The sequence below is a fragment of the Rhineura floridana genome, chromosome 12, assembly GCF_030035675.1.
Source record: "Rhineura floridana isolate rRhiFlo1 chromosome 12, rRhiFlo1.hap2, whole genome shotgun sequence".
Taxonomy (NCBI): domain Eukaryota; kingdom Metazoa; phylum Chordata; class Lepidosauria; order Squamata; family Rhineuridae; genus Rhineura; species Rhineura floridana.
This window is the reverse complement of record NC_084491.1, coordinates 1,370,512-1,391,475: the sequence shown is the minus strand read 5'-3', so window position 1 is coordinate 1,391,475 and position 20,964 is coordinate 1,370,512. Positions and strand designations below refer to the sequence as shown.

The 20,964-nt window shown below is 46.9% G+C and overlaps 1 protein-coding gene across 3 annotated transcripts in view; it reads left to right on the top strand.

The window, feature by feature from the left end:
• GFRA2 (GDNF family receptor alpha 2) overlaps positions 1–20,139 on the top strand; it is a 122,392-nt gene extending 102,253 nt beyond the window's left edge. For 2 of the 3 annotated variants that reach the window (XM_061593076.1, XM_061593077.1), the window contains exons 6-8: positions 2,246–2,386; positions 4,420–4,595; positions 18,498–20,136. In XM_061593076.1, coding sequence (XP_061449060.1) covers positions 2,246–2,386; positions 4,420–4,595; positions 18,498–18,626 — 446 coding nt within the window. In that variant the 3' untranslated portion in view covers positions 18,627–20,136. Of the gene's footprint in view, positions 1–2,245; positions 2,387–4,419; positions 4,596–18,497 lie in introns of all 3 variants that reach the window. The other variant, XM_061593078.1, reaches the window with a different exon arrangement.
• Positions 20,140–20,964: the final 825 nt, after the last annotated feature.

The following is a 20,964-nucleotide window of genomic DNA, read 5'->3' as shown; positions in this document are numbered from 1 at the left end:
CTGGTTGCTCTTCTTCACCACAGCCTGGCCCAGCGTGAACCCTCCTGGCCATCCCTTTCTTGCCACACAATTACTGGTCAGCTTGGGAGAGAATGATTCCCTTCTTCGCTGTGTTTTAAAGACGTCCGGCATGCGGCTGCCAGTTCTGTTCTGTTTGCTTCCCCTTACGCATTGCTTCAGTGAATGAGCTGCATAGATGCCTGCCGACGCTTGCCCTGTGGCTACCCAAGAAAGGGTGGGAAGGCCCCCCTGCACTGAAAACCCTCCACTGCGGAGAGAAGCAGGCAGAAGAAGCCAACTCAGGAAGCCACAGACAAGGCGGCACCTCCCATCCCATGTGCTGAAGAAACCGGCAGTTGGATCTTACTTCAGCACTGGTGGCAGGAGAACCCCCTCCACTGGATTGGAGAGCAGGCAGCCTTTGAAGGGGTGTAGGGCAGACTGTGTGGCCCACCACTTTGCCTCCTGCCTGAGGCAGCTGCCTCATGCTGAAGCTGAACCCCGATAAGACCGAGGTGCTGCTTGTGGGGGATAAAGGAAGGTTGGGAGATGTTGACCTGAAGTTCAATGGGGTGAGTTTACCCCTGAAGGACCAGGTCCGCAGCCTTGGGGTTGTGCTTGTCTCCAGGCTGTCCATGGAGGCTCAGATTTCGGCTGTGAGCCGGGCAGCCTGGTATCAACTACACCTCATACGAAGGCTGCAACCCTACCTTCCTGTTCATCAGCTCCCCCTGGTAGTACACACCCTGGTCACCTCTCATCTGGACTACTGTAACACGCTCTACGTGGGGTTACCCTTGAAAACGGTCTGGAAATTACAACTTATACAAAATGCGGCGGCTTGACTGCTTACGAATAGTCGCCGCCGCGATCACATCACCCCAGTGTTGTTCGATCTACACTGGCTTCCAGTTGTTTTCCGGGCCCAATTCAAGGTGTTGGTATTAACCTTTAAATCCCTATACGGTTTCGGCCCAGTTTATCTGACGGAGCGCCTTCAATGCCACCAATTATGCCGCCCGACAAGATCAGCCACGCAGGGCCTTCTCTCAATCCCGCCGACAAATACAGCTAGATTGGCGGGTACGAGAGAGAGGGCCTTCTCAGTGGCGGCCCCCACTCTTTGGAACTCCCTCCCACAAGATCTCCGGCATGCCTCTTCCCTAAATGTATTCCGTAAAGCCTTAAAGACCTGGCTCTTTCAACAGGCCTTTGGGATCTCCGGGGAGGGATAATTGCTAAGACTGAAATGCCTCCTGCCCTGTTTTAATATTGTTGCTGCTGTATTGTTCTTATCGTGTTTTTATATTGTATGTTGTGTTTTATCTATTGTGTTTTAACTGTTCTGTACGTCGCCTAGAGTGGCCATTGGCCAGATAGGCGACACAGAAATTAAAGTTATTATTATTATTATGGCAGGGCTGGCCCTGCAAGCCAGTGCCATTGTTTTGTGACAGGGCCTGTTGGGCTGCAGGTTTCCATCGCTTGCATGCAAAGTGACCTTTTGTAAGGCATGGGCAGGGCTGGCGTTATGGGAAGGCAGGGCTGTGGGATAAGCTGGAAGAGCCCTCAGGTCCTGTGATGGGCCCAGGAGTCAGGAGGCTTCCCCATGTCAACTGCTGATGAGGTAGCGGCTGATCTTGTGCACAAGGCCAGGAATTCCTTGCTGTTCTCCACAGGGCAGATGGCTGACAGATGTGAGGCTCAGAGCTCTGTTTCCCAAGAGGTAATCCCGGAGAGGGTGGCAGCCTGGCCCTGAGGCAGCTGGAATGGCCACTGGCTGTGGGGATTCATCAGGGACAGGAAGTCTACTCAGGCCTGACCAGCAATGGCAAGGGAGAGGGGAGGTCTTCCCTACAGCTGTGGGGGGGGGCAGCTTGTGTGACTTGCAATGCTCCCAGCCCTTTCCTTGTCCAGCCAGTTGTGGCCCAGAGATTGGGCTGCCCTTCCTGGAGAGAAGGGATTCTTCCCGTAGAGTTTTTCAGTTGAATGTGAGCTGAGGAAGTCTCCGTGCATTGCTGCAAAGGAGCACAAGGGCTGCCCGGCTGCTGGTTCCCTTGGCATTCCCTCACAGTGGTGCAGAGGGATGTGCTGGGCCTTAGAGACGCACTGATGCGAAGCCTATGTCCTAGACGGCCTGTACCTCATGTATACTGGACAAAAGTGGCAGGTTTTTGATAGTTGCAAGGATGGTGCATCAGGGTCATGGGTGAACTCAAGTGTTGCTCTCATCTTTCTTGGACAGGGTTTGACATGACACCCAACTACATCGACTCGAGTGCCGCCAGCCTCATCGTGTCTCCTTCCTGTTCCTGTCGGGGCAGTGGGAACATGGAGGAGGAGTGTGAGAGGTTTCTGAAGGACTTTACAGAAAATCCCTGTCTCCGTAAGTCACTACATTGTCCCCAGGGCCAAACCGAACAGAGCGGGAGGAGCGGGAGGAAGCGGGAGGGAGTTTTGGCTGTTCTCAAATCATGCAGCCTCCTCTAACTGTTCTTTCTCTCCCCCCCCCCCCGTGTGACTCTGTGTGTGAGTGTGCGTGTGTGTGTGAGAGAGAGAGATGTCTGCATAGAAGCAGAAGACACAGAGAGAGGCTATTTATATGCACAGGCTTTTTTCATCCCCCCCTCCAGTTTAATAAGAGATTCAGGAAGCAGAAAAACCTCTTAGGTTTTCTGGGGATGCGGAGGAAGTGTCTGCTTGAAAAGCACGTACAGTCATCCTCATCCAGTCAGGGGTTCCCAAACTGGGGTCTGTGGACTCCAGTGGTCTGTGAAGGAGAGGAGCTGTGAGCGGCGGCAACAATGGCAATGGCTCTGGGACGGACTGGAAGGGACAGCCTGGAGGAAGCAGCTTGGAAAGAGTGCAGAGAGGGTTAGGAGCCAGAAACACCCTAGTATTTTGCTATGGTACCGTTTGAATTCTCACGGTTCAGAGTGCAGTACAAACATAAAAGAGCATCTAGCACAGCGCATTACGACTGCTACAACAACAGGCAGAAAAATCATTAAGTGGTCTGCTGAGAACCTCAGCAATTTCCAAGCAGTCCATGGAGAAGAAACATTTGGGAACCACTGATTCTTACTTTTTTGTATTAGAAGATATTGAAGGCCAACCTTAGTTGTTGTTACTTAATATTCCATATTTCTCATATCATATATATGGTTATGATTGCTTAGCAATGAGGCAGACCTAAGAAAACCAAACTGTTGTTGATCACAAGCTGAATATGAGCCAACAGTGTGATGTGGCTAGAAAACAGGCAAATGCTATCTTAAGCTGCATTTGCAGAAGTATAGTTGCAAATGGCATGAAGCACTAGTCCCTCTGTTGGGCACTGGTTAGGTCTCCTCTTGAGTCCTGCATCCAGTTCTGGTCTCCACACTTGAAGAAGGAGGCAGACAAACTGGAACGGGTTCAGAGGAGGGCAACGAGGATGATCAGGGGACTGGAAACAACCCCCTATGAGGAGAGACAGAAAGAACTGGGCATGTTTAGCCTGGAGAAGAGAAGACTGAGGGGAGATATGATAGCACTCTTCAAGTACATGAAAGGTTGTCACATGGAGGAGGGCCGGGAACTCTTCTCAATCGTCCCAGAGTGCAGGACACGGAATAACAGGGTCAAGTTGCAAGAAGCCTGATTCCGGCTGAACATCAGGAAAAATGTCCTAACTGTTAGAGCAATATGACAATTATCAAGGGAGGTGATGGGCTCTCCAACACTGGAGGCATTCAAAACTAGCAGCTGGACTGCCTCCTCAATCATTTAAGTTTGATTCCTGCATTAAGCAGGGAGTTGGACCCGATGCCTTTATAGGCCCCTTCCAATGGTTCTATGTTTCCATGATAGGAAACTGGGCCTCTTTGTTAATCAGGCCCTGATATGTGCCAGTGGTCACCAACCTGTTTTGGACCAGGGGACACATTGCATATTTTGAGGGCACCAGTCACAAAATCTGTGCCCCAGGGGCATAGCATAACACAAAATGAGACAGCATTCATTGCTGCTGTGAGGATCTTCCTGCTCCACAGAACTCCAATAAGCATGGACTGGTCAGGGGGGAGGAAGAGCCAGTCACTCCAGCTCCTGGTGTTTACTGGTTGTGGGAGGGAGGGAGCTGGCAACATCTGAACTTCTGGTAGGCTGGTTAGAAAAAAGCCAAAGCTTAATCATGGAAGAGAAACCAGGAAGGTTGACAGCCTGCATTCTAGGCATGGTGGAGGTGTGGGTGATGAGGAGGACCAGCAAGCAGCCTTCAGGCCCAGCAGCTGCATCACGATAGGGAGGGGTGTGGAGGCGATGCTGATGAGCCTGGTGACCTACCCCCATGCCAAAAGACCACAGTTGCAGAGTTTGATGGTGTGCTGTTCTTTCAATGAAGCTGCCTTTGTTTGTTTCTTTCCTTCCTGGGCCCAGGAAATGCTATTCAGGCCTTTGGCAATGGCACGGATCTCACTCTCTCCCCCAAGACCCCCCCACTGCCCCCCATCACCTTGCTTCCCAAGACGGAGATCTCCCCTTTGCCACATGATGCCAGTGACAGCGTCACCGTCTACAACACAAGCGCGATCACCACTTGCACCTCCATTCAGGTAAGGCCGCAAAGGAATTTGTTCCTTAAAAGAATTTCACTCCAGGCAACGCGTGAACATAACTTTCCATAGCAAATCACAAGGCACCATCTTTCTTACTCAGGGGACTGTGCGTTTTGCAAGGCCCAGCCACTCCACTTTATAGTGCCTAGGTAAGATTTATTTATTTATTTATTCAATTTGTATCCCGCCCTTCCTCCCAGCAGGAGCCCAGGGCGGCAAACAAAGCACTAAAACACTTTAAAACATCATAAAAACAGATCTTAAAATACATTAAAACAAAACAGCATTAAAAACATTTTAAAAATTCTTTTAGCTCCACTCAGCAGCTGATGAGGTGGTTCAGCTCGTGGAAGGTGATAGGAATGGAACAAGGGGCAGAGCTGCTACTCTCATGGCCATGCTCCTTCCACTGCAATTCAATTCAATTCAATTCATTTATTTCGGTCCAAGACCAGCACATTTAAAATAGCAGAATTATATACATTTACAGAGCAGGTACAGTGTAATTACAACAAATATTAAAATGTTTGGGCCAGACACTTTCTGTGTGCCATGGCCGCAACACAGAATCTTGCTACCCTCCCCGTAATAAATGGATCGCAGTCGTCAAGTAAAATCTGTACCTGATTATCTTCGGAAGATCTAAATTTTCTAGAAAGACAGGGGGAGATAAACAGAGTGTGGAGGTCTGTATATAGAGAACAATGTAATGTAACATGTTCTACCCCTTCCACCGCTCCAGAGCCACAAAGACAAAACCATTCCTTGAAAGGCACTTTCTTATATCTCCCCTCTAATACTGCAAGTTCATTTAAGCCACGTATGAACACCTGAATAGGACCTGATGAAACCATATGTAGTATTTGCAGATTGGCAGTTCCCATAAGCCAAGGTACAAATTCACTGCTGCTGTGTATGGGGCACCAATGTCTGAGGAGTAGAGGGATGGGTGAGAATTCTGCTGAGTTTGGATTTAGCGCCAGATTTTTCATTGGTCCACATATTCTCCACCCTTGCGGAGCAATCCTGCTTTCTCTGAACTTCAGCAGCTTTCCCCCGGCAACAGATTTTCCCCCTTGAATATTCCCTCTACTGTATTGTTCTCTTATTGATTTTACTCACAGCATAGCAATGCAGGCCTCTCTCTCTCTCACCCAAACCCCCGCTCAGAGATCCAAGCCCTAAGCGGAAGGAAGCAAGCCAAGTCTCACCCACACTAACGGCTAAAGGGCTGCTGAGGGGGAGGTGGGGGTAGGGTGGCACTGAAAGCTGCTTTTTGCCGTTCCTTCCCAAAAGCAAAACAGCAAGTCTCTTCTAACGTGAAAACTGACCAGCCTCAATCTCAGTGGAGGGGGAGGCTACGGTGGTGGCAGCAAAACCTATTTCCTTTATCAACATTTTCTTTTAAATTATTTTTTTTCAAAGTATTGATATTTTCTTCAAAAATATTGATATTTTCTTCCATTATTGATATCTCCTTTCAAAATATTGATAAAGAAAAAATCAGACTGGTAAAAGCAGTGGCTTGTGGACAAACTCGAATCGATTCTGCTGGTTAGGTCAACAGAATGCTTTCTAAATTGCCAAAAGACCCCGTACCCAGTGCGGAGAGAGTGCAGTCCCTGCAACCTCCAATCCCCACCCGCCTACAAGGCAGCGTTCCCCACAGAAGCTTTTCCTGCTCCCTGAGGTCTTGTTGGCCATTTAGACTTTCTCCTTTGCTGGTGGAGCAGAGGCTCTCCTCAGCCTGGCGAGCGGATGCAAAGGCAGCAATGTCACCCTTCGGCAGCCTCTAATTAGATCCGGCATGCTTGAGAAATTACATCTTATGTTTCTCCTTACTGCAGCCTGAGACAATCAGCAGCTCAATTTCATGCTAGAGTTGCAGCGCATCAGAGGCCTCATGCTGCTTTTGCAGGCACCTCTACTGTGCTCCATTACAGAATTGGTCCCTCCTAAATGGCAAGCAGTGGGGGGGGGAGGGAGAAGGACAGAATGCTGTTCTGTCCATTAGCACCTCTTGTGCCCCATTGGTTGTCTGATTCACTGCCTGCCATTTATTACCAGAGCCCTATTATGAGAGAGTTCTCTTGGGTCAAACCCTGACTCCCTTTGTTTCATCTTGGTCAAGCAAAGATCTTTTTGTACTGAAAGTTGACAAAGACTGGTTCAAATATGTACACCCCCCTCCCTAACAAAAATCCAGCATGCTCTGTATAAGAATGTGCCTGCTTGCCTTGATGGGCATGTCGTTGGGTTTTGGACTGAACAGTTCAGTTTCTACAGGTCTCAGTACAGGGGAGGATATGAGCAATGTGCCCTTGTGGAATCACCTTTCCATGTTCATCTGTAATCGGTGGCTCTACTCTCACAGGTGGGGGAAAAATAGCCAGCAGGCTAAAGATAATGACACATAGTTTACTCATGCCACATGCGCACAATCACACCAAGCAGCCCACGTTTCTGGATTCAGATTGACTACTAGCCCTAGTCTGGAACAAGCAGTCACTGTTTTGGAATCAAGTTTCATACATAAGAAGGAAATTGTAAGGTTGACATAATCCACCCCGTAACAACTTTGACTATAACAACAGAGAATTGACATTATCTTGACTATGTACATGATGGCTGGTGGGAAACAAATGTGGTTAAACTGAACACGTCCCTGGCAGAAGCTCGTGCTGCTCCTCTTGCGAGATTTCCAAAGGTACGTTACGTAGTGTCAAAGATAGGGGCACCCCTGTTTCATGTTGTGTAAGAGGGAATGCTCCACAGTTTGTTGAGCTCCTTCTGCAGTGCTCCAGGCATGCAGAAGGCTTCTTGTGACTTCTGGGCCTTCCATCTAGGCTATCTACCTGGTTTGAAATAACCCTTCCTCCTGTATCCATCATCAAGGTCTGCAGAGGAGGCTCTACTTGGGATTGCACTGCCAAGTGAGGTTTGTCAGTGTGTGGGGGTGCATGAGAAGGCCTCCTGTGTGGTGGCCCCATGCTTATGGAATGACCTGTCCTCTGAAGTGTATCATACACCACTGTGATTGGCGTTTCGTCAACAGCTGACAATAAACCTCTTTTTCCAGGCAGCTTTTTGTGTGAGGTGGTAGTGGGGAGGTTGAATGTTTGCAGCTGTACTATGTGAATTATTTCTTCACCTGCTACCATGGAGAGGGTTACCAGTCGTTTACATACTAAATTAATAAATAGCAAAATAAAATCAATAAATAATGAAGACTAAGTTTGCCCCTCCTCAGCTACATGATTTTATTTCTCACAGGTTTATTATTCTGTTCTAATATCAGCCACCTTCTTCATCAGTGTATACACAGTACCAGGTGCTGGGGACCTTTGGCACGCCAATGTTGCTGAACTACAACTCCCATCAGCCCCAGCAAAGATGACCACTGACTAGGGATGATGGGTGTTGTAGTTCAGCAGCATCTGGAGGGCCAACAGTTCCGCTCACCTGGTATATACATTGATGAAGTTAAGATAGTTCTGCACGAAATATCTCTTCTCTTTTCTCTCCCACTCCTGCCCCAAAATATGGGACTCCAGCCAGGCAAGGTGGGATGGCCTGTGACAGTCACCCAGGGGGCTAAAGATGGAAGCACTTCCTTTCTTGTTTGCCCTCCAAATCTCATCTGACAGTTGTGTGGCCAGAAGCACAGACAGAGAGACCGCATGTTTGAGCAAGAAGACGGCATCTGATCCTCTCCGCCTCCCCCCTGTAATTGCCAGCCTGGGATGAGAATGAGAATTTTCCCAAGACCACTGTGCAGAAGCTTCACAGGGGCAGCAACAGGAGTGCAGTTTGCTTGGATCAGCGGTGCCAGGACCAAGACTCAGAGGGGTTCAGGGCTGCCGTGAGGGGCCTGGCTTAGTGTGCAGGCCAGGCACAGGAGGAGGAAGGGCAGCACTTCTGAGATCGTTATGAGTAACCTTTATGAATCCAAATGTGACTTTTGGGAAACCCCTGGCTCTGCACGCTGGAAATTATGTGAAGCTGCTGGGCATCACTGCTGGTGGCATCGCCAAGGAAGATCACCAGTCCACTGCCACCTCCACCTCACTCAGCTGTGCATTCTTTTGCAACTGAATCCCTCCATCACCCAGATAAAATCGCACCTCATCAAGTGGAAATTAGTTTTTATGTATGACAGCATCTCATAAACAATATAATTTTCTTGTCCTCTGTGGCTTGAGGAGGTCCTGAAGAATATCCATCATGTAGAATTTAATGAGGTCTTTTTGCAAATGAAGTTCATTTCCCAAGTTCATAAAATGAAGGGAAAGACAGATACCTTTGATGGTTCCATGCAAAAAGATGTTGCTCTGATCACCACTTGAATGTCTCCTGATTTTGAAATGTAAGAGGATCTTTGACTTTGAATCACAACGGTGCTTTCTTGTCCATCCCTGAGAGGAGTGTCTTCAAAGCTTCCCTTGTTCTTACCAGGCTCGGAGATTTCGACTTGGAGGATACAAAGAGGTCCCCTGTGACATCCATCCATGTCCTAATTCCAAGAGTTTCTCACGCAGGGATCAAAAGAGGTGGCTGGCTGGAAACTGGAGGCAGGGGGAGGGCAGGGCCTCTTGGGCTACCTACTTATTTTAATGAGTGGCCCCAGCCTACCTAGATATTATTACCTTGGGATCACAGTATTTGATCTTTTGCAGGTCTTAACAGAAAACAATAGACATATTCATAGTGCAGTCTTATACATATCAGAAGTAAATCCCATTAACTCCAAAAGATCTTACTTCCAGATAAATAGGACTGCAGACCTAGAAAATTAAATTTATTTTTAATTTTTATTTTAATCAAAAGATTACACCTGCACATCCATTAAATGGACTACAGAAGGCTCCAGAACTTCTCAGATGTTTTCTTGTATGTTTGGCTCATAGAATCATAGCATTGAAAGGGGCCTATTAGGCCATCGAGTCCAACCCCTGCTCAATGCAGGAATCCAAGTTAAAGCATCCCCGACAGGTGACTTCTTGGTCTGGGTGCTTAACCAGCAGTGTAGTGATACATTTTGAAGTTCACCTTGACAGGCCCTACAGCCACAACTTAAAGAAGATGGGGTTGTACTCCCTCTGCAAGAGCAGGTCCTTAGTCTGGGGGTGCTGCTAGATCCATCTCTGTCGCTAGACAAAGGTGACCTCAGTGGCTAGGGTGCCTTTTACCAGTGTGGAAGGAAAAATAACTCTAAAACTCAATTCTATTTAAAACCAAGGTGCCAGAGGGACAGAGTTTATTGAGCAAGACAACATACACTGATGTGCATCAGGAGAGAGAGTCAAAGAGTCTCCCTCTTGAACCAAGGACCCACAGGCTTATATAGGTTTACATGCGTCACATAGAACCTACTTGATTTATCCCATACATGGTAAGCTGGTCATTTCATGAGGACTGGTTACTATTACATGTGTTGTCTCTCCTCAGAGTAGTGAGGAGAAGTTTGCAGAGCATGTGTTAAGTGCATGGTACTTATCACACTTCAGGGTGGTTATTTGCACGTGTCAGGTGTTGCATACTCCTAACCACTGTTTTAGCTAGAAGCAAACCTCTAACAGAAAGATTTCACGTATCCCCATTGCCCACAGCTTCCCTTTTCCCCCTGCTAGCTGGCATCACACAGAACTTCCTCATTTACCTTTATGAAGATGGACCTTAAGATGTGATAGAAAGCCTCTCAGCTCTTATAAGCAGATACAAGCATATTGATTATAGAATCCTCCGTATTAGAAAGGTCAAATCATTATTCTTTCACACCACCTTTGGCTGTGGCCATTTTCTGGACTACTGGATCACTGTAATGAGCTCTATGGGGGGCTGCCCTTGAGGTTGGTCCGGAAGCTGCAGCTGGTGCAAAATGCGGCTGCGAGACTGCTCACTGGGGCAGGGTATCGCCAACATGTCACCCCACTGCTGAAAGAACTGCACTGACTGCCCATTTGCTACCGGGCCAAGTTCAAGGTTCTAGTTTTGGTGTACAAAGCCCTATACAGCTTGGGGACCAGGATACCTGAAAGACCGTCTTATCCCTTATATATCCAGTCAATCACTGCGCTCTGCAGGTGAGGGCCTCCTGCAGATACCATCGTATCAGGAGGTCCCTTCCGCACAACATAGGAAATGGACCTTTAGTGTGGCAGCACCTACCCTGTGGAATTCCCTCCCCTTAAATATTAGACAGGTGCCATCTCTGTTATCTTTTTGGCGCCTGCTGAAGACTTTCCTCTTTCAACAAATCTTTGAAGTTGAGACCTATCCCAGTCTGTATCTGTGTTGGAATTGCTTTTTAATACGTTCTTAAACTTTCTTTTTAAAATGTTTTTAATCTTAGAAGATGTTTTCATAGCTTTTTTTTAAGTAACATTTTTGAAGATGTTTTGTTTTAAAGTGTTTTAAAGTTTGTTTTTATGATGAACGCCTCCTAGGCTTTTTGCAGCTTGGGGAAACAGCCTGCAAGAGCTCTCTGACTTTCTCAGTTCCTTCACCTTCTGCGTCAAGATAACTCTGTGGTTCTCCTTCCGGTCTGGAGGGAGCAGCGATTTGTTTCTGTTCTCTGAGCAGAAAAAAGGCTCCAAGGGACACTGGCTGGGAAGCAGAGTCCGGGTGGCAGCCTGCAGCAAAGGGAGGCGAATAGGAGAGGGTAGCTGGCCAAGAGGCAGTGAAGATGAGCTATGGTGAGGGTGGGTGGGGTCTGGAGATGGACTGCAGTCTCCTCCAACCTGGTGCTCTCCAGATGTTTTGGACAATTCCCATCAGCTCCAGGCAGCATGGCCTCATGATGCTGGTGCTGATGGGATTTGTAGCCTAAGGTGTATGGGTTGGCCGAGGTTGATGTAACGGAAGTCCCGCCTGATTTTTCACCTATACCTGTGCAAACTCCACTGAAAGGGTCCTGTTGTGTTGGGCAAACAGTCCATGTTGCACTTTGTCTGGTTGCACTTCCATGTCAGTTCACGTGTATGAACCGGCACATAGTTTAACCACACAGATGGTCCTCATAACAATGCAAGTGCTATGGAAATAGATGCCACAGCACTCTTCAGTTGACAATTAATTTCCTTAAAAAATGGTCAAGGGAGGCCAGAAGTGCCCATCAGTTGGCTGATGTTTACCTGAAGGCACAAAACTCTGAAAAGTTTAGAATGCAACTGAGTTTCAGCAAATTTGTAAATATTCTGTTTTATCTTTTTCTGATAGTTGGAAGCATTAACTCTTGTAATCCATGTATCATGCTGAGGCACATTTCTGATTCTTTGAACTTTGTCGTGCAATAAAATGTGTACAGTCCTTTAAAAATATTTTCCTGGAATGAAGTTGTATCTGCTCTGTTCCCTCAAACCAAGGATTGATTAGATAGTTTGACGTCTTGCATCTTGAAAGCTGTCCAGGATCTCAGACTGATGGCATGAGCTCACTGAGGCAATTTATTTATATCACAGGTCGGCCACATTCTCTTTTGTGGCTGCATGCATGCCAGCAGTGGGCAGAGCCAAAGTCAATAATGGGCGGTGTCATGAAATTGTAAATTTCTGTAAATTTGTTAACCTGGTTTTTGTATCATGGCTCAGTTACAGGGAATTGTGGGAGCTACATCTTGGAAGGAGACAGGCCTCTGTGAGAGGAAAATTTTAAGTTTCGTTTCCAGCTGTAAGCAGTTGGGAGGCCTGAACAGAAACACCTGGTTATCTCTGCTAATCTGCTGGGAGCCTGGTGCGGACAGGCGGAGCCATAGAAAAAGTATTCTGGATTCACTAATCTGGAATAAAGACCACTCTGCTTCACTTTTCACCATTGCAACCGCCAAACAGATTGCCCAGGGCTATGCAGGTCTACTCGATAATAAGTCTCACTGGGCTTGATGGGGTTACTCTCAAATAAGGGCTTTTTCTTTAGTACAACAGCCCAATACAGCTAATGAACTGGAAAGCAAGTGACTTTAGGGGTGCAACACACATACACACAAATACATATATTCGCAGAAGCCTATCAATTTGTTCACAGACAGCTGTGATTTCTTTTCCTCAAGCCTTACAATCAGGACAAAAGAAGATACAAGCAAGCCAGCTGTCAGAGAGGGAGCAAACAGAGAGAGCTAACAGGAGTTTGGTAGAGGAGTTTGGCAGGGGAGGTCAAGGGGGAGGTCCCTAAAACGTTTCCCCCTTGTATGGCTCACCACATACCAGTGGGACACTCTATTTACCCTGAAGGAGGACAGGACAAAGCACAGGCCATTTCAATGCAAGTAGAAAGAAGGAAAGAAAAGGCAGTAGAGACTATGGACAGGAAGGACACTCCAGTGGTGGTGACCTGCAAAGTGTGTGCAATGTTTGTTTTCTTGCCTGAGAGCAACATGGCATACATGTGCAATAAGTGTGTGCTGTTGGAAGCAAAAGTGAGGGGCCTGGAATAGCAGGTGGCCACATTGAAGAGTATAAAAGAAGACAAAGATTTCTCAAAACAATGCTAGAACAACAACAGCAAAGAGGTGAAGAACAGCATGTTGAAGCAGGAGAGAAACTGTTGTGGAAAGCAAAAATGAAGTGGAGGAAACTCCATGGAAAGGGGTGGCAGGAGCAGAAGAGCTAGAAGACACCCTTCACCGCTGGAACTACAGAACTGCTTCCAGGCACTTGAGGATGAGACTAGAGGACCGTCTGCAGAGGAAGAATTACAGGAGGCCCCACACGACAGCGAGCAAGAGGCTGGAGCTCAGTCAAGCACAGGCAATGAAAGCACATCCCACGGCAAGAAGAAGAGAAAAGTAGTAGTGGTGGGAGACCCCATACTGTGAATAAATGAAAACCAAGTATGTCGAGAAGATCCATGGACTCGCCAGGTATGCTGCCTCCTGGGAGGACAAGTTAGAGGCGTGATGGAAGGGTTGCCATCACTCATAAAGCCCACTGACAGATATCCCTTCTCATCCATGTGGGAACGAATGATAATGCCAAGCAGAGCTACAAAGAAATCATGTCAGACTTCAAAGCTCTGGAAAGGAAACTCAAGGACTTTGGGGCTCAAAGAGTTTTTTGTCCATCCCTCCGGTACTTAGAAGAGGAGTAGAAAGGGAAAGAAAAATACTCTGGGTGAATGACTGGCTGCAGGGGCGTCACTACCGGGGTGCAGACCGCACCCAGGTGACACCATGAGGGGGGTGACACCCAGAGCTGCCCCGCCCCGCACTGTTGCCTGGCAAAGGAGCAGAGAAGTGCTCCGGGTTGGCGTTGGAGCAGCCAACTCCTCCTCGGAGGCAGGTGGGCAGGCGAGACCGAAAGCAGGTGCCCGCTCGCTGGTAGTGAAGCCTGGAGTACGTGGTGAGTGCACGCACACACACACACAAGGCCAGCCGCCCCTGTCCATGCACCTGGGAGGGCGCGCGCCGGAGGTCCGCACCCCCCCGCACTCCCACTAGTGACGCCGCTGACTGGCTGTGAAGGTGGTGCTGACGTGAGAGACTTGAATTCTGGGACCACAGGCTATGCTTCCTGGAAGATGGACTGCTGGCAAGTGATAGGTTGCACCTCACAAGGACTGGAAGAATGTGTTTGGCCACAGCATGGAGAAGCTCATCAAGAGGGCTTTAAACTGAATCCTAAGGGGGAGGGAAATGTAAACTTGGTGGTAACGTCTGATGAAGGCTTATGCACAGTAAGAGGAACTGAGATAATGTCTCTAATGGGGCCCAATAATAGTCTTCATAAAGATGTGGGAAGGATGCCAGGTTGTAAATCACATGATCTTTGATGTCTACATACTAATGCCCAGAGTATGGGAAACAAACAGAATGAACCTGAGCTCTTAATACGGGAGAGTAAATATGACTTGATATGTATAACTGAAGCTTGGTGGGATGACTCTCATGATTGGAATGTAGCAACTGAAGGATATAACTTTCTCAAAAATATATATAGAAGGAATAGAAAGGAAGGCAGAGTTGCACTATATGTTAAAAATACATATCCCTGCACAGAAATACAGAAGGATGAGCTTGGTAGCTCCACTGAGAGTATCTGGATTAAAATAAAGGGGCAAGGAATAAAAGGAACATGGTGGTGGGAGTCTACTACTGACCACCCAAGCAAGGAGAAGATGAGGATGAAACTTTTGAAATGCAAATTGCCAATGTTTTGAGGAGGCATGATGTAGTAGTAATGGGGGGCTTCAATTACCCCGATATCTGTTGGGAGACAAATTCTGCCAAACATGGCCCCTCCAAGAAATTCCTGACTTGAGTTGCTGTTAACTTTCTCCTACAGAAAGTGGAGGAAGCAACTAGAGGATCAGCTATCCTTGACCTGATTCTAACTAATAGAGATGATTTAGTGGATGAAGTGGCAGTGACAGGAACTCTGGGGGAAAGTGACCATGCTATACTAGAGTTCTTGATTTTAACAGAAGCAAAAGCTGAGAGTAGCCATACGCACATCCTGGACTTCAGGAAAGCTGATTTTAATAAACTCAGAACAATTGTTAAGTAAGGTTCTGTGGCAAGCGACCCTAATGAGAAAAGGAGTCCAAGATTGGTGGGAGTTTCTAAAAGAGGAAATTCTGAAGGCAAAATGGCAAACAATTCCGTCAAGGAAAAAAGGGGGAATCCAGCAGAAGAAGCCAGTGTGGCTTCACAGAAAGCTTAGAGATGACCTGAAAACAAAAAAGGACACATACAGGAAGTGGAAGCAAGGCCAGGCCACGAAGGCAGACAGGTAGCACAGAACTGCACAGATGGTATCAGATGGCTGAGAATGAGCTGAGGTTAGTGAGAGATGCCAAAAGCAACAGAAAAGCTTCCTTCAGGTATGTCCATAGTAAAAGACAGAGAAAAGAAATGGTGGCACAGCTACTCAATGAGGATGGCAAAATGATAACAGATTGCAAAGAAAAGGCAGAAGTGCTCAATTCCTACTTTGGCTCAGTCTTCTCCCAAAAGAGGGTCTATGGCCCTCCCGGGAAACGTGAAGTAGAAGGGGCAGGATTGCAGCCTGAGACAAATGGTCAAGGAATACCTGAGTTCAGATCTGCAGGGCCCGATGAACAGCATCCTGGAGTATTGAAGGAACTGGCTGAAGAACCATCAGAACAGCTGTCTATTACATTTGCAAAATTGTGGAGGATGGGCAAAGTGCTGGATGACTGGAGGAGGGCTAATGTTGCTCCTCTCTTCAACAAGGGCAAAAAGGAGGAACCTGGGAAGCACAGACCAGTCAGCCTGACATCGATCCCTGGGAAAATTCTTCATCAGATTATAAAGTGGTCGATCTGTAAGCACCTTGAAAACAATGCAGTGATTACTAGAAGCCAACATGGTTTTATCAAAGCTTTTTTCCTGGGATGCAGATGTGAGGGTGGGAAGTTTGAGCTCCTCCATTTCTTTCTGTCATGTACAGGAGGCTGTGCAGGGAAAAGGTGGCAATGCCGTTCGGGCTGGCAGACGCAAGGGTGCGTCCTGAGAGCAGCAGGCGTGGATCTGGGCTCTGCGACTGCTCTCAGCACCAGCAACCATGAATGTGTGCTCTCTGACAGGACAAGCTTTACACCTGTCTTGCACCACCTGTCTTTCACCATGCTTTTCCCTGAAGCAATAAGGGAAGATCGTTGCCTTCCTCCAGGAGCTGGAGACCTCCCACTTGCAGGCCTTAGTCTGTCTCCACAGGAAAATGGGCCAAAGCTCAACAAGGTCAAAGAGCAGAGGGACATGGCAGGCATCCATGGCAACTGAACTGAGGCCTACCGTCAGCAAGGCTACTCACACTGGGCATTTCCCCCAACAGCTCAATAAATAAAATAATAATAATCATAAAATTTAATTTACGTGTCGCCTATCTGGCCGATGGCCACTCTAGGCGACGTACATACAATAAATTACAACGAAATAGAATACAAAATACAGTGTAACAGTAAACAATATATGGTAAGCAGGATTTAAATCATAAAGACATTAAACCTCCCTAGAAATCCCAAAAGCCTGTTGGAAAAGCCAGGTCTTTCAGGCCTTGCGGAACATATTCAGGGAAGAGATATGCCGAAGATCTTGTGGGAGGGAGTTCCAGAGGGTGGGGGCCGCCACTGAAAAGGCCCTCTCTCTAGTTCCTGCCAACCTAGCTGCTTTGGTTGGCGGGATTGAGAGAAGGCCTTGAGTGGCCGATCTTGTCAGGCGGCATAATTGGTGGCGTTGTAGGCGCTCCTTTAGATAAACTGGGCCGAGACCGTATAGGGATTTATAGGTTAATACCAACACCTTGAATTGGGCCCGGAAAACAACTGGAAGCCAGTGCAGATCGAACAGCACTGGCGAGATGTGGTCCCGGCGACGACTGTTTGTAAGTAGCCGAGCCACCGCATGTTGTAGCTCACAGATCATGTAAGATGACAGGGAGGGCAGGTGCTTTAAAAATGGTGTGTTAGTGGTGGAGAGGTACAAGTGTCACCTCAGTGGTTAGGCCAACCTCCCCTGCTGTGGTTGCTGGGGCTGATGGAAGTTGGAGGGCACGAGGTTGGGGAAAGGTGGGTTTATGCAGTTGAGTCTTACTTGACCTTATTAGGTCAGGTGGCTGCCCAGTTTACAGAGGTGAACAAACTCCTTGGAGTCAAGACGTCACAGGCTTTGTAGTCTTGACTATTATTATTATTATTATTACAATGGATTACTATGACAGCAACAATTAGCACATTTCAAGTACTTAAAGCAGATGTGCACTAGCTCAGAAATCCTTACACTATACCTATGTAGCATTATCATCCTGTTGCAAATGGCAGCGAGGGGAAATTAGGAACCTGCCTTACCCCAGTTCAGACTGTTTGTCTATCTAGCAAAGTAAAATGTATCTATTTTTAAAGATTTATATACAACCCTTCATGATACAACAACAACAATAATAATCCCAGGACTGTGTACATAATGCATTAAAACAACAATCCATTGTTTTAAACCAACAATCACAGCAGTTGTGATCTGCTCTGGCAGTGGCCAGCTGAATTCTTTTAAACCAGAGGTGGTGGTGGAGATTGAACCTTGGTCCTTCTGCGTGCAAGATGTGTCCTCTGCCACGGAACTATGGTCCCTCCCCAAAAGGTACCATAGGGACTTGAACTCAGGACCTCTGGTATGTAGGGATGGATAAGACATTCAATTTACTTCACATTTCAAGCTGAATCTATCAAATTCTCACTTTCCGAAACAATAGGAGAATTGAAACACAGCCATCCTTTGAAATCTGACCTTACTTGAATTTTGCAACGCAGTTCGCCAACCAAACAATGTTTACAGACATGCATATATTAGGGGAAAGGGTGCATAAAAATGAATATATGAGTGAAACTAACATAAAAATGCATTATATGGTGAGAAATCGCTTGCAAAAATGTGTAAATTCATCAGAACTGCCTACAAAAGTGTGTTTATTAGGAGAAGTTTACACTAAAATGCTGGAGAATTTTCATGAGGGTTTCTTTTTGTAGTGCAAATTGCTGCAGAAATACGGTGAAAGGAATTTTAGATTGGGAAAATGAGAAACTGAGAGAACCAAAATTGGCAGAACTTTCCATCCCTACCAGTATGTAATGCTGACAGAATCACCACTGCACTTGGGGTGGGGCGAGGGGAGCTGAAAATAGTGGCTTGTCAAGGCCAGTTCATGGCTTAGTTTTGAAGTAGGGCCTTCTGCATTCACTGCCTTTTAAGTGCCCCATGATAGCTTTATTGCTTCACACGCTCCCAATGACACTTGCCAGCTTCCTTGCATCAAACCCAAGTTGTCTGGCCACTCACTCGCTTGGCTTGGAACAGAAGGGCTCTTTCAGGAAGTGCAGAAGCCCTCGGGCTCCTGCTGTTCTGCTGAACTGACCTTTCTTTTTCTGCTCTCCCTCGTTTTCACCCTGCAGAGGTTGCTGACTACAGATCTGATGCCAGAACAGAAGACATTTGTGGACTCAAAGGGATCTGCCACCCGGCATTCCGTCACAGGGACCCTCTTTGCTCTCCCGTTCCTCCTTATGAAAGTGGCGTTATAGAAGGAAAGTGGAATAAAGCTCTCCACGGGGAGGCAGGCAAAGTGCAACACAAACTCTGTCACACAGAGAGACAGACAAAAACACCTGCCAGAATTTCCCTTTTGGCTTCTTGCCTTCTGGGGCCCCTGCTTTCAAAACGGCACAATGATCGTTGCAGAAGCTTCTGCAACACTTTTTAAGAAAAGCAATCCTGAGGAAGCATCTAAATGCTGGAAAATCGGGCTAGTTTCTTTTAAAGGGTTTTTGTTGTTCAAAGTTTGCAAAGCAAGAGCCTGAAGCTCTCATTGTGTCAAAGCTCACACATCTTCTGAAGGGATCCCCAGTTGTGTTCATGAGAAATGCACCTGCCTTTGCAAGCAGCTAAAGAATCTGAAGAAAGCTGACTCTGCATGGAGAGACTGAGCCACTTGTGGCAGATGTGCTGTAAATTGCCACACTGCTCTGCAGGGCAAAAGACAGCGGCACCCCACCCCACCCCCACAATTCCTTTTGGCTGCTTGGAAATCCTGTTTCCTTTCTGCCCTGAAAATCCAAGTCTGGTTTCCGTTGTCCTCAGAGGACCCACAGAAGGTGTCTCAACTTTCTCCTCATGAAGCAGAAGACACAGAAGTCGCTGATGCAGCTGCGGGGGGGGGGTCCCTTCAGGAAGATGAAGCGCAAGGAGCATTGTGATTTAAGCAGGGCCCTCCATTTTCCTGGTCTTCGGGCTGGCCATCTTGACAGTGAACACAGTTAAGCCTTATGGAACAAGGAGAATAGTGGTCAGGTCTGGCAGAGGTTCTCATTCCGCTGTTTATTCTGATTCCCTTCCTCTCTTCTACAATTTTAATGTCAGAGGGAAAAATGTCTCCTGTTGTAAGGTTGCCCCAATATCATGGTCTCCTTTGGGGTTCCAGATGGGTGGAAATATCCAATGTACATTACGCTCCTTTGATTATATGCATATCCAGCATATGTATATTGAGAGAGACCTATATCTCCATATACATATGCATATAAGTAACCATACACATATACTGGATGACTTTCTGTTTCCTGTTTCTTTTTTAAGGATCAAAGCAACAACAAAAAAGTATTATCTTGAAGGTTTTTTCTTTTAAAAAAAACAATGTCTACAACAGCGAACAAAATAACCTCATCCCTGGGACAAGATGACAGTCCTAAGGTGGGGGGGGAGCAAAAGGAGAGCACTTGGAGTGCTTAACCAGTAAGTAAAATAAACATATCCAGAGGCAAAGTGTGTGTGGCTGTTTGACTCACTGGGCTTTCCCCATGGAGCACAACCCTGCTCCTCCTGGTGCTACTTGTGGGGTGAGAGAGGAGGAGGTGGTGGTGGTCTTCCTGGGCCTCAAAGCCCGTACAGAAATCAAGCCGGCCCTCCTGAGTAGCCTTTGCTAAAAGTGCCTACCACAATTGGTCTCTCTTTGTGTGAGTGCAGCTGGGATGGCTAGATCCCAATATTTCTGGTCTGTGCCTATTTATTTATATATTTTAAAAAAACCTGTGCTGCTTAACATAATAAAAAATTCTGTGGTTTACATAAAAACAATACAAATGCAACTGTTCAATAAAATTTACAGTGAGATAAAAACAAAATGCAACTATATACCACAACTAGGGATGGGGGAGAATATCTGCTAAATTGGACTTAGTCCCAGATTCTGAATGAATCTGACAGTCCGTTGTCTTTTTTCCCTGAATTCCTCCCCCTTTTTCACATAATTGTCTTTGTAACCAAAGCTGCTGCATTCATAGTGCTAGGTTTGACAACAACAGCCATTTATCCATTATATATTATGAAAAAATGGCATTATTATTGCCATACAATGCAAAACTTATTGGCTGCCTGGCCTGCTGTAGGCTATACGTGTTCTCAGTGTTAATTATCAAGTCATCCTGTAATTTCATGTTTCTAAAAAAGACACCTCAGAGGATTCCGAATCGCCATCCTTTTGCATGGGAAACGTTATGATGATGAGACTGACCCACACTACCTGCCCCCCTTTTTCATTCTCCCGCCATTACATTGTGACTGTAGACAGTAAACCAGCCACACTTGAGAAGGATCGCCTTGCCCCTCCCCCGCCTTTTGGATCTGTACTGCTGGTGTGTGTGTGTGAGAGAGAGAGAGAACAAGAATACCAGGTGGCACTAGTGGTGGTGGTGATGCTGCTGCAGTGCTGCTGACAAACTAACTTGAGAATAGCAAATAGCGAAAGGGGGGGAATCGTGAAGCAGCACATCAGTTAGCCCGAGGCAAGAGACAGACTCAAAGGTGATTATCGGCCTCACTGATATGTAAATGGGGGGGGAGGAAACCACGTGGAACACTGTGATC